Below are 13847 nucleotides of genomic sequence, written 5' to 3'. Positions count from 1 at the left end.
CTGCCGGCTCGGCGCAAAGCCCTGGAGCTGCCTGGCTCCCAGAGGCGGCCGCGTCAGCCACTATCGTCCTGGCGTGGGGACTGAAGGCGCGCCCGCGCCGCGCGCGGGCTCCTCCCACCCGAGCCCCAGCACGCACGTTTTCCCACCGCGCGCGGTCCCCGCGCCCAGAGCCCCACGACGCGCGCCGCTGCAGAGGCGCGGCCGGCCTTCCCCGCCCTGTTTCCTCGTGCCATGCCGCCGGCCGGCCGCTGGGGTCGCTGTGCGCCCAGGGGAACACCGCCCCCTCTTCCTCCAATTCCTCCCGCCTCCTCCCTCTCCTCCTCCGCCTCCTCCCTCTCCTCCTCACTACAGTTCCCACTCTCTGGGAAGGGGCGAGTGCGTCCGGTTTGCTGGAGCCATTCGGAAATGGCAACTTGCGCGGTGGAGGTGTTCGGAGTCCCGGAGGACGAGGTGCGAGGGTCGCGGGGCTGCGGGGCGAGCTTCCCATCGCGCTGCCCATCAGCCGAACGGGAGGAGGCGACGGCGGCCAGAGGGACTGCTGTCAGCGCCCTCCTCCCTCTGCGCGAGCTTCGGGAGCGCGCCGGGCGCCGTGGGGACTCCCGGGGCTGCCTGGCGCGCGCAGGCGGGTGGGGTGGGGTGGGGTGGGGTGCTTTAGGGAGGCGCATTTTCTTCGCGAGCCTGTGGACTCTACACCCCGCTCTTCCCTGGAACTGCCGCCTTCCTTGTCATTTTCCTTCAGGAAGTGATGAGGAGGGGGGCTAGGCAGCCAGCGGCGTGAGTGCGCGGGGGCACGCGCAGCACCCCGCCTGCCCCTTCCTGCCACCCCCGGCCGAGTGTGCGTGAGCTCCGGGCGGGGGTGGGGCGGGGCGCATTTCCCTGGAGCTTAGCATCCCGGCTGTTGATTAGCCTGCTCTGGCAGAGAGGCCCGTTGGGCTTAACTTTATGGACTTTGACCTGAAGACTTACAAGAGAATTGTCATTAGCTGTTTGGGTTATTTCTTTTTCATTTGAAATCCTTTAAAACCCCTTTACAGGAGACGGGGATGGGAAAGCAGGCAGACAGGGTTTTTTTCCCCTTCTATTTAGCAGCAAGTGTCAAGTGTGGAAAGTTCACGCTGTGTTTCACTGGTCTTCACTGGTATTTTAAAAATTAAGCCAAAAAGTATAAATATTTAAAAGAACTTCCCACAGCTGTTCACTCAAAATTCTGTGATTTGAGAATTGTCTCTTTTTCAGCTAAATAACTTAGGCTGGTTATGCCTTAACGCTTATTAAAAATAAGGCTACTTGTAAAGAGCAGTTACATTTTAAGTGAGATGTGCCTTCCCTGTGTTATTGGTGATTGTCTCAAAAATGGGAATGGGTGGGAAATGAAAGGCTATCTAGTCTAACAGTGACAAGTTAAGTTTGGGAAAAGATTTTAAGCATTCTTGTTCATTGACTAAACTGTCATATGTACCTGCTATCAGGATTAGACCCAGTTAACTGTAAATTCTTCAGCCTAATTTAGATTGATTGCTTAGATTTTCTAAGAGTGTTGGAATAGTGCCTTCTCTTAGTAACTTGGTATCTTCAAAAAACATCTTTTATAAAGTGTCTTTTACATTTCTCTTGGAAGTTCTTGGTTTATAAACAGTGGGCAACTTGCTGATGCAAGCAGGTTATCTCCGAGCGTTTTGAGAATGATTATGTGATGCAGTTAATTTCTTAGTTATTGCTACCAGAAGAGAAACAAAGTGATGGTGGACAAATGGTGGCAGCTCAGCAGTCCCTCAGGAAGGACAGTCAGTATATGGCTGAAGATAATATTCTAGCTAATGTTCCATTATTGTTCTGTAGAAGAGATCAGAGGAAAATAATGCAGTGTTGAACCTGCTATGATAGCTTTCTTCTTATCAGTCCGATCTCCCTGCTTGCTACAATAAGTTGTTCAATGCAGATAATCTCAAACTGGCCTCCAACCCAATCAGGCTGGCCTTGGACTTTCTTTCCCAGTTGTTACTACTCAGAGGTAGGCTCTGCTATTCCAGATTTCTCATATCACCTTTTTCCAGCAGAACCAACTGATCATAGCATCTTGTATCTTCTCTCTCTCTTTTCTCTGTACAGATTTGTTTTCAGTTGTCTGCTTCTCATATCACTCTTCTGCCCAGCTGAGATAAATTGAATCATGCCAGTTGCTGGGTGGTCAGTAAGCATCCGGGACTAAGGGCCCTCTGAAGTGAGGTTTTCCTGAACTGGATGAAGGATTTGTACTTCTGGGCAGTTTCACTCTGTTCACAGGATGGGGGTCCCAGTTGTCAGCCTCATGACTCAGATTTCCCTCCCACTCCCCTGTTCACTTTTTCCACGTTGAGGAAGAGAGTGAGATAGGCAGATAAGAGACATGATGATGAAGTGTCATCTTCTACTTCTTCCATTGTAATTTGGGTTATTCATTCGACAGACGTTTTTTAGCTGTCTGTTCTGTATCATGCAGTATGCTAGGCACTAGGTACACAGAAAAAAGAGCATCTGCCTGTTTTGTGAGAAGCTCAGAGTCTAGTGGGAAAGACAAAAATCACTTGTTTTCTGGTGGAGGTTGCCATCTCATCACTATCACTTGCCTTTTATTTTCTGGTCTATCACAAAAGTAAAAGTGGGCTTAGAAAAGCAACCCCCCCCTTCCTTTTTTTGGGAAGAAAAACACTGCAGCTATGTCATTTTCTAAAACTCACAGACTAGTGATTATAAGATAGGTTTGATATGACAGCAAAAAGAGATGATTCTTATTTTAAATTTGAAACTGAAACAAAGAAAAATGAATAGGAATGGGATAGAAGATAGTGAGAGAAGTGTAATTTAACCAGTATATACTGAAGAGCCGCTGAGTCACACTGTATGAGCATATTGGTGCTGAAGAATGCCAAAATTTAGGTCATTATATCTCGTTCTCGCTTTGGGGTGGGTTTTAGCTCTTCTTCCACATATGTGTCTTTGAGTAAGAGATGGTCCTGGCTCCATGCATAGAATTTTGCCATTAAAGAATAACAAACTAAGCAAGTAGTATACTATAATTTATACCAAGTTTGCTCTGACAGTCTCTTGGGATTAACAGTAGAGGATAACTCCCACCCAACTGTGGTGAGGAGTGTGGTAGATATGGGGCCTGCCATTCAGCATCCCTTCCCCCTTCATTTCTGTGGATTTCCCTGTTATGCAGAGGCTGGAAAGCTAAACACCATGTTTCCCAGACTCTCTTGCACTTACCATTCAGCCTCCTTTCCCCCTTCATTTCAGTGGATTTCCCTGTTATGCAGAGGCTGGAAAGCTAAACACCATGTTTCCCAGACTCCCTTGCACTTAGCATTCTGGAAAGAGGTTGTGAAATAGGTTTCCCAATGAGGTGCACCTACTTGAGATTGGGAAGGTGAAAATGAAGTGGGGCATAACTTCCTGTTTCCTTGGTTTTTTTTCTGCTGACAAGTGTAGTCATGTAGACATTGAGTTTTTCTACAAAAGTGTTTCAGTATCTGTAACTTGGTTTGTGGGTATTGACAGGAAGTTACAGAAATAGCGGTCTAGATTTGGTATGTTCTTAAAGTCAACAAATCTGGCGGTGGCTCCTTATTACCTACCTTTCTGACTCGGATACACGTAGCAGCTTCCTGGGTAGGCCAGTTCTGAGGTGTTTTCGGGTCCTCTGAAGACACGGCCTACAGCCTGCCTCTCCAGCTCTTCTAACAATTTTGGAAGCATCTGTATGAGCATCTTTCTTCTTAAAATAATTCCCTGTATGAGCATCTTTCTTCTTAAAATATCTAGAGTAATTTCTGTTTCCGACAACTGAAACCTGACTGAAACAAGGAAAAGAAGGAAGGAACTAAAGAGGAAAGGGTTGAGTCTCCATCACCAGTTTGGGAGTAGAGTTTGCACATACAGAAGAATGGATGCCTCTCATGCTGACAGCTACGACAATGCGTAAGAAGCAGGGTAACAAAGAAGTACATATTCTGACACTTCTAGACCCACTAACACTGAGCAGAAGCAGACCCTGCCTATCCTGGCATTGTACTGAGCCTGAGAACAAAGTTCCCAGCCTATATTCACTGCACACAAAGAAGGAGAAGCACAGTGTGAGCAGCAACTGCGTTAGTATCTAACCCAATCTTTCATGTGTTGTTTTTGCCATTATGGCTTTTTTGCAACTTTTTAATTCCGGCATCATTCTAAAGTATTTTTTGTGGGTTTCCATGGGAACAAAGAAGTAGATATAATATAGTTTATTTTTAATTGTTTGCTTTTTAGTTATTTAAAGCCAACAGAAAAGTTGGAAGTACAGTACGAAGAACTCCAAATCCTCCTAAAGCAGATTCTCCAACTGTTGATATTTCACCACAGTTGTTCCATAACCCTTTTTTTTTTTGCCATTTTCATTAGTGTTTTTGGAACCATTTGAGGGCAATCTGCAGACACGATTCCCCATCACCACTAAATACTCTAGTGTGTATTTTCCTAAAACAAGAATGCTTTCCTGCATAACAGCCATCCAGCCCTCTAAGCCAGGAAGTCAACAGTGTTACAACACTACCATCCAATCCATAGATCCCATTCAATCTTTGACCAGTGTTCTAATAATTTCTCTTCTTCCTTCACGGTCCAAGATCCCATCTAGGAGTGTATGTTGCATGTACTTTGTATCAGTTCCTCAGTCTTTCTTATCCTTAACAGTTGTAAGGAGTACAGGCTATATAACCTATTGATGTTTCTCAACCTGGATCTGTTTACTGTTTCCTCATGATCATGTCAAGGCCACACTTTTGGGACAGGAATCACAGAGATGATACTGTGTTCTTCTCAGTGTATCATATCAGGGGTACATGATTTTGGCTTGTCTCATGACTGTGGGTGATAACCTTGATCACTTGGTAATTTTGGTGTCTGCCAGGTTTCTTCTTGGTATTTTCACCGTTTTTCCCTTTATAATTGATTGGTATTTTGTGGGGACATATTCAAAGATTATGCTAGTATCCTATCCCTCATTCGTCAGATCTCCATCCACTAGTTTTACTACCCGTCGATGATGACTTCCACCTGAAACAAATGCTACTATTTTTTATTTGCATTTTTTTTGTGGGTTTTTTTTTTTTTTTTTTTTTGCGGTATGCGGACCTCTCACCGCTGTGGCCTCCCCCGCTGCGGAGCACAGGCTCCGGATGCGCAGGCTCAGCGGCCATGGCTCACGGGCCCAGCCGCTCCGCGGCATATGGGATCTTCCCAGACCGGGGCACGAACCCGTGTCCCCTGCATTGGCAGGCGGACCCTCAGCCACTGCGCCACCAGGGAAGCCCTATTTCCATTTTTATTAATTGGCATTCTGTGTTAAGAAGAGCCTTCCCTTTCTTGGCCATTTGTTTATCCATTTATTTGTATCAGCATGGACTTGTAGAATCCCACCCTATTCAATGGGTTGTAATTAATTTCTATCCTTAAATTTTTTATGGCTCACCTTATTTCAGTTTGGCCAGTGGAAGCCCTTGCAGGGAGGTTCCTATGTTCTTGTGACAAGTCCGCGTCATTCTTTTGAGCTCTTCGTTACTTTTTTGGCAGAAGATGTTCCAAGATCCTCTTGTATTTCGCCTGGCCCGGCACTGTCTGAGAGCAGCCATTTCTCCTAGAAACATTGATTACTTTTAGTAGGAAATGGTTTTTAGAAGCCAAGATCTGTGTGCTCACTGTGCTCAGTGCTACTGGATGCCATTGCTCTTCAGCCATCTCAGCAGAGAGAGCTGAAATGTATGTGTGTGCCACACATATATACATATATAAGTCAACACATAAATCTATAGCTATTTCTGTATCAATCTCTATTCATATATCTAAAAATAATTAATTCATATAAGTATCTCCAATTCAAATCTAATATTGTACTTCAGGGTTCTTCCTAGTCATAAGTACCTCCTCTAAAAATGAAAATGCTGAGTTTCATTATTCTCAATACATTTACTTATGTGCTCAGTTCATTTACTTATGTTTTCGGTGTAACTAGTTTCATAGTCATGCAGGTATCGCCTCTGTCTGCACTTCTGCACCCCACTTTCAGCTCCCTGCATCCTTGGGTGCCAGTGGGAGTACTGCTGTGTATGTCTATGCAACACTCTCCTCCTCTCCTCTGAGTCCCATGCCAGTGGGCATGCTCCTGAAGCCTCCCTGTATGACACCTCCCTCTTTGCCTCAGTGCCCCATGCAGGTGGGCATGCTGACTGTGCATCTCCATGAAACTCCCTGCTTCCCCCAAACTCTGCCTCAGGCCTGCCATGGACTCCTCTGCACCAGGAAGAGAACAGGAAAAAGGACTACAGTCTTTTTTAACAGCTAACTATTAGCAATTCATATGTCATATAGGAATAGAATCTCAGAGGCACCTTTTAAATACATTGCTTAGGGTGAGCAGAGGTATAAAAAGTGGAATTTGACTAGGTTGTAATTCTGGCCCTGTCACTTACAGGTCATCTGGCATAAGTTTTTGACATCTTTCAGAGCAGGATTTTTTTTTTCACATCTTTATTGGAGTATAATTGCGTTAGTATCTGCTTTATAACAGTTAATCAGCTATACGTATACATATATCGCCATATCCCCTCCCTCTAGAGCCTCCCTCCCACCCTCCCTATCCCACCCCTCTAGGTGGTCACAAAGCATGAACTGATCTCCCTGTGCTATGTGGCTGCTTCCCACTAGCTATCTATTTTACATTTGGTAGTGTATATATGTCCATGCCACTCTGTCACTTCATCCCAGCTTACCCTTCCCCGTCCCTGTGTCCTCAAGTCCGTTCTCTACATCTGCATCTTTATTCCTGTCCTGACCCTAGGTTCTTCAGAACCTTTTTTGTTGTTGTTTTATTTATTTTTTTTGCTGTACACGGGCTCTAACTGTTGTGGCCTCTCCCGTTGCGGTCCGGACGCGCAGGCTCAGCGGCCGTGGCTCACGGGCCCAGCCGCTCCTTGGCATGTGGGATCTTCCTGGACCGGGGCACGAACCCACGTCCCCTGCATCGGCAGGTGGACTCTCAACCACTGCGCCACCAGGGAAGCCCAGAACCTTTTTTTTTTTTAATTCCATATATATATGTTAGCATACGGTATTTGTTTTTCTCTTTCTGACTTCACTCTGTATGATAGACTCTAGGTCCATCCACCTCACTAGAAATAACTCAATTTCGTTTCTTTTTATGGCTGATGTTTTGATTGGGTTGTTTTTTTTGATATTGAGCTGCATGAGCTGCTTGTATATTTTGGAGATTAATCCTTTGTCAGTTGTTTCATTTGCAAATTTTTCTCCCATTCTGAGGATTTTCTTTTCATCTTGTTTATGTTTTCCTTGGCTGTGCAAAAGCTTTTAAGTTTCATTAGGTCCTATTTGTTTACTTTTGTTTTTATTTCCATTTCTCTAGGAGGTGGGTCAAAAAGGATCTTGCTGTGGTTTATGTCATGGAGTGTTCTGCCTATGTTTTCCTGTAAGAGTTTTATAGTATCTAGCCTTACATTTAGGTCTTTAATCCATTTTGAGTGAGTTTGTTTGTTTTTTGCGGTATGTTGGCCTCTTACTGTTGTGGCCTCTCCCATTGCGGAGCACAGGCTCCGGAAGCGCAGGCTCAGCGGCCATGGCTCACGGGCCCAGCCGCTCCGCGGCATGTGGGATCTTCCCGGACCGGGGCACGAACCCGTGTCCCCTGCATGGCAGGCGGACTCTCAACCACTGCACCACCAGGGAAGCCCTTTTTTGAGTTTATTTTTGTATACGGTGTTAGGGAGTGTTCTAATTCCATTCTTTTACATGTAGCTGTACAGTTTTCCTAGCACCACTTATTGAAGCGGCTGTCTTTTCTCCATTGTATATTCTTCCCTCCTTTATCAAAGATAAGGTGACCATATGTGTGTGGGTTTATCTCTGGGCTTTCTATCCTGTTCCATTGATCTATATTTCTGTTTTTGTGTCAGTACCATACTGTCTTGATTACTGTAGCTTTGTAGTATAGTCTGAAGTCAGGGAGCCTGATTCCTCCAGCTCCATATTTCTTTCTCAAAATTGCTTTGGTTATTCTGGGTCTTTTGTGTTTCCATACAAATTGTGAAATTTTTTGTTCTTGTTCTGTGAAAAATGCCATTGGCAGTTTGATAGGGATTGCACTGAATCTGTACATTGCTGTGGGTAGTATAGTCATTTTCACAATGTTGATTCTTCCAATCCAAGAACATGGTATATGTCTCCATCTGTTTGTGTCATCTTTAATTTCTTTCATCAGTGTCTTATAGTTTTCTGCATGCAGGTCTTTTGTCTCCTTAGGTAGGTTTATTCCTAGCTATTTTATTCTTTTTGTTGCAATGGTAAATGGGAGTGTTTCCTTAATTTCTCTTTCAGATTTTTCATCATTAGTGTATAGGAACACAAGAGATTTCTGTGCATTAATTTTGTATCCTGCTACTTTACCAAATTCATTGATTAGCTCTAGTAGTTTTCTGGTGGCATCTTTAGGATTCTCTATGTATAGTATCATGTCATCTGCAAACAGTGACAGTTTTACTTCTTTTCCGATTTGGATTCCTTTTATTTCTTTTTCATCTCTGATTGCTGTGGCTGAAACTTCCAGAACTGTGTTGAATAATAGTGGTGAGAGTGGGCATCCTTGTCTTGTTCCTGATCTTAGTGGAAATGGTTTCAGCTTTTCACCTTTGAGAATGATGTTCGCTGTGGATTTGTCGTATATGGCCTTTATATATTGAGATAAATTCACTCTATGCCTACTTTCTGGAGAGTTTTTTTAATCATAAATGGTGTTGAATTTTGTTGAAAGCTTTTTCTTCATCTATTGAGATGATCATATGGTTTTTACCCTTCAGTTTGTTAATATGGTATATCACATTGTTTGATTTCTGTATACTGAAGAATCCTTGCCTTCCTGGGGTAAGCCCCACTTGGTCATGGTGTATGAGCCTTTTAATGTAGAGCAGGATATTTAATTCAGCTGATTTGCCTGTCTCCTAGCTATGTCTGTTGTTAAGACTATTCTACAGCACCTGGAGACATGTAAGATTGCTGATTCGAATTGCTAAACCCACTGTTCTACTGAATCAATGTTACTGACCTCTTCCTTCTTGAAGCTTCTATTTAGTCTGGTTCCCATCTCAATCCTGTTGAAGTTTTAAGAGGATAAATGAATGTAAGGCTAAGAGGTCTGCAGATAAATGACAGGAGGAAGACACAGCACAGACAAATGGTAAAAGGGTTTGATAAGACTTTTATGGAATAAATATGTCTGTAGCTCAACATAATCTCCTGGCCTGACCCAAATGTCTGGCTTCTGTCGTGTGAGCCATGTTGGGGCAATGAAGAGCGTAACGTGAACAAACCATCATGTTAGTGCATGTGGATTCCTTAAAGAAGATATCCTCTTTCAGAGTAAAAGAGTCAATTGAAATATAATCATAGCTGCCTTTAATTGAATGCTTGCTCTATGCTGGGCTCCAGGTTCTGTGTTCTCAATGCTTTGGCTGTAATTGTCATAACAGTCCTGCAAAACTAGGTAATGCTCTCCCCGTTTTACAGATAGGAAATCTGAGATTGTGACTTGCTCAAGGACTTATCTCAGTAGGTAGCAGATCTGGGATCAAAACCCAGAACTCTTTTGTAACAAAGACATGGTCTTTCCTCTGTCCTACTGCACATAGTTGCTCAAATAAAAGAATTTAACAGAAAAGATTCTTTCTCAGCAAGATGATGAATGGAACATGTGCAAAATTAACTTGTAATTGTTCCTCTGTTCTTCCAGATCTTCTGTCTTTTTTTTTTTGTTCTTGTAGCTTTTAGGTGGACCTATGAAGTACTTGAATTCTGTATTTGCTTGACAAATATTTGTTGAACTCTTACTATATGTAAGGTGTTTGAGTCGGGCTATGAGGCTATAACGATGGACAGCAGACTTTACCGAATTTACAGCCTAGAGGGAGAGAGGGCCATTAAATATATAATCACACATCAATGTTTTATAAATGTTTTGAAGGAAAAGGAGTGGAAGATAAAAATATATAACAGGAAAGAAAAGAATTAATCTTATATGGAGGAGGAGAGAGAGTATGAGGAAAAGCTGAGGAAGTAGACTAAGGATGGATAGGAGTTAGCCAGTCAGTGGAGGAAAAAAGCCTTCTAGGTAAATAGAACTGCATGTGTAAAAGATGAAATGGAGTGGAACATAAAGAAGGCTAGAGTGTTGGAGAGAGAGGGATGGTATCAGGAGGTGAATCTGTAGAGGAGAGGAGAGCAGAACCCAGTCAGGCAGGGCCTGAAGGCCGTTTATTAAGGATTTTGTATTGCATCCCAAGTGGAATGGAAACTCACTAAATGCCTGTGTGAGCATACACACATCATCGTCATCATCATCATTAACATTGCTATTTTTTTAATAATTTTTTTCCTCATGCAGTTAACATTTTTTTTTGCTTGTTATTTCTTCATTTCTTCCTGCCCCTCTGACTTTCCATCTGTGATAACTTTTTTTCTGCCTGAAGTACATCCTCTAGAATTTCTTTCAGTGAATGTTTCCTGCTAATGAACTTCCTTGGTTTTTGTTTTTGGCTGAAAATGACACATCTTTGCCTGCAATTTACAACCTTTCTATTTTGCTTTCAAAAGTCAGTAAAGCTGTCTTGTGAGTGGAAGGGGAAGATTCCAGCTTTAGTAAAGAGCCCTGATCTGCTTGAGGATAATGTCTCTTTTTTGATTAAGGAAAAGATGTTTCATTTTTGTTTCTTTTTTACTCATTTGGGTACTATCCAGAATTCTGTTAATAATACTTTTAATATCATGATTCTAAAATTACTTAAGAGTTTGGTCTCTAGTTGCAACATACATGTTCTTCTCCTTCATTTTCAAAGATGATGTGAGATGTGATCTCTGCTTATAGATGTGATTGAAGAGAGCTGTTTGGACAATTTTCTATCAGATTTCTAAAATGAAGTTAAATGAATGCAAGTAAGCGGCATTTCTTATTTAATTTTATGAAAGAATCTTAAATCACTGTAGCTTTACATCATTTAACCACGGCATCTAAAGTAAGTGGTTCTCATCTTTGTGGTGGGAAATGCAAGGATAAAGTTTGAAAGTTGAATGTATCTGTGACTGCAAGTTATCATCCCCTGGAATTGTTTTTAGTTAATACTTGCTACATTTTTCTTCCGGAGACTTCTGGGGGATAGTTTCAGTAGAGGCTAACACGGATGATTTTAAGTCAGGAGCTCCACAAATATGGATTAACTTTTTTAGAGAGGTATGATAATTTCTTTCCTCAATTAAGGTCATGTACAAATTATAAACACTTATCTGCACTTAGAAAAGGTAAGATTATTTGCTGAGGGCACCTTTGATTATACTTTACCACTTGAAAAAAATTTTACTTATTAAGTCATCAGAGAAAACATTTCTGATTTTCAGAATCAGTCCTACTGTAAAGTATAGCCACTTTCTAGTCAACTGGTATAGGAGAATTCAGCTGTAGGGCCAATAGAATATTTTAATTGGCCTAATTATTCAATGACCTTACAGGAAAAAAATGGTAGTTCTGTAAATCTCTTCAGATTTTTGGAAATCAGTTCCCACAGAAAACTGAAATTTCAGTTTATGTTTTCCTCTCTGATTTTCAATTCTATCTTTATTTCTGATACTTGAGGATTTCTCTTCTTACTTGCAAGATCACCTGTATATTTAATTATATTTGGTGATGGAGGAAAGTTATAAAATATCTAGCATCTCTAGTCAAGGATTTTTGTGTTATCTGAATTTGTCATCTGAGTTTTGAAGCTGATAGAATATTTCTGTTATCATATTTATTCAATGAAACCTCCAGGAATAAGGGTGGGTCTAAGTATTTAGAAATGGAAGAAGATTGAAATAAATACCCTATGATATGTATATTTTCCCCCACCCAGATCTCTCCTCAGAAAGGAATATGACCTACTACTTGCTGATGGAATAATTTTATTATTTTTTAAAATTTTTATGCAGTTTTAAAAGGTTACTTTCCATTTAGTTATTACAGAATATTGGCTATATTCCCCATGATGTACAATACATCCTTGAGCCTATCTTACACCCAATAGTTTGTGCCCCACACTCTTATATTGCCCCTCCCTGCCTCTCCCCACTGGTAACCACTAGTTTGTTCTCTATATCTGTCTGCTTCTTTTTTATTTTATTCAGTACTTTGTTGTGTTTTTTAAGATTCCACATATAAGTGATATCAAACAGTATTTTTCTTCCTCTGTGTGACTCATTTCACTTAGCATAATGCCCTGCAAGTCCAACCATGTTGCTGCAAATGGCAAATTTTCGTTCTTTTTTATGGCTGAGTAGTATTCCATTGTGTGTGTGTGTGTGTGTGTGTGTGTGTGTGTGTGTGTGTGTGTGTGTGTGTGTGTACCACATTTTCTTCCCATTCCTCTGGCTGATGGAATAATTTTAGAATAAAATCAGTTAGATTGCTCTCTGTTGGGCAACATTTATTTCACATTTGTTGATCCTATAAATGCTACTGTGAATACTGTTGTACTTATGGCCTTGTGTACATGAGTGAGAGTTTATCTAGGGGTTATATCTAAAAGTGCAATTCCTGGGTTATTGATTTAGAACTTTTAGTAGATATTGCCAAATATCTCTTCAAAGTTATTCTTCAGTTTATACCCCCACCAACAGTGTATTAGAGTTCTCTCTTGTGCTTGCTTTGGCAGCACTTACACTAGAGGTCTCTTTTATTAATGATGAAATTGAGGATCTTTTTATGTGTTTATTGGCCATTCTCTATGATTTCTTGTATTATGTTGTTTAAACTTCACTTAGTGGCTTTTAGGAGTTCTTTATATAATCTGGATAATCATAATTTGTCCATGGTGTATATATTTTAGATATTTCCACCCCGTGTGTCCCCTTGTCTTTTCATTTTGTTCATGGCATCTTTTTCCATATGAAATATATAAACATAATTTTAGTGTCAAATCTAACAATTTTTTCCATTAGAGTTTGTATTTTTTTAATCCTTTCCTACTCCAATGTCAGAAATATTCTAAAGTATCTTATGAAATTTTTAAAGTTTTCTTTTTCACTTTTAGAATTTGATGTATCTGCAATTTGTTTTTAGATATAGTATAAGATAGTGATCAAATGCTATAGTTTACCTCTTTACTCATTCTCACTTTTCCCTATGAATTTTAGAATCATTTGTTAAGATCTATGAAATAATTCAAGGAGGGGAGTTGAAATTGTATTGAATTTATAATTTACTTTGGAGAAAACAGATAATAATATTAAATATTTACTTCCATGAACACAGTGAATTTCTTCATTTATTTATATTTTTCTTATTTTCTTCAATAATTTACAAATTTTATCCATAAAGGTTTTTGACTTTTATTAATTTTATTTCAATGTATCTAACAGTTTTGCTTACTTGTGAATTTTTTAAATGTGTATTCTGTTTTATAGTATTTTTTACTCACCTTTTTATTTGAAAAATTTCAAATCTATGAGACAATAAAAACAATAGTATAATGAACACTTGATTACCCATCAGCTAGATCCATAAATTGGTAACATTTTGCTTATTCCTTTTATTTCCATACACACACACATACGCTCATGTTCAACTTTTTGTTTGCTGAGCCATTTAAGAGTAAGTTGCAGACTTTATCTTACTTTGTCCCTAAATACTTAAATATGTATCTCTTAAAAGTAAGACATTCTTGGGCTTCCTTGGTGGCACAGTGGTTGAGAGTCCGCCTGCCGATGCAGGGGACACGGGTTCGTGCCCCAGTCTGGGA

At 40.8% G+C, this 13847-nt stretch overlaps 1 protein-coding gene across 1 annotated transcript in view; it reads left to right on the top strand.

Annotated features, from left to right (window-relative positions):
• The first annotated feature begins 343 nt into the window (after positions 1-343).
• The window catches only part of NEDD4 (NEDD4 E3 ubiquitin protein ligase), a 156585-nt gene continuing 143081 nt past the window's right edge, over positions 344-13847 (top strand). Inside the window, exon 1 of the mRNA XM_060150461.1 lies at positions 344-450. Coding sequence (XP_060006444.1) covers positions 406-450 — 45 coding nt within the window. The 5' untranslated portion in view covers positions 344-405. The remainder of the gene's footprint in view (positions 451-13847) is intronic.

The sequence above is a fragment of the Lagenorhynchus albirostris genome, chromosome 1, assembly GCF_949774975.1.
Source record: "Lagenorhynchus albirostris chromosome 1, mLagAlb1.1, whole genome shotgun sequence".
Lineage (NCBI taxonomy): Eukaryota > Metazoa > Chordata > Mammalia > Artiodactyla > Delphinidae > Lagenorhynchus > Lagenorhynchus albirostris.
Note: the sequence above shows the minus strand (reverse complement) of the source record. Positions and strands in the feature narration are given on the sequence as shown.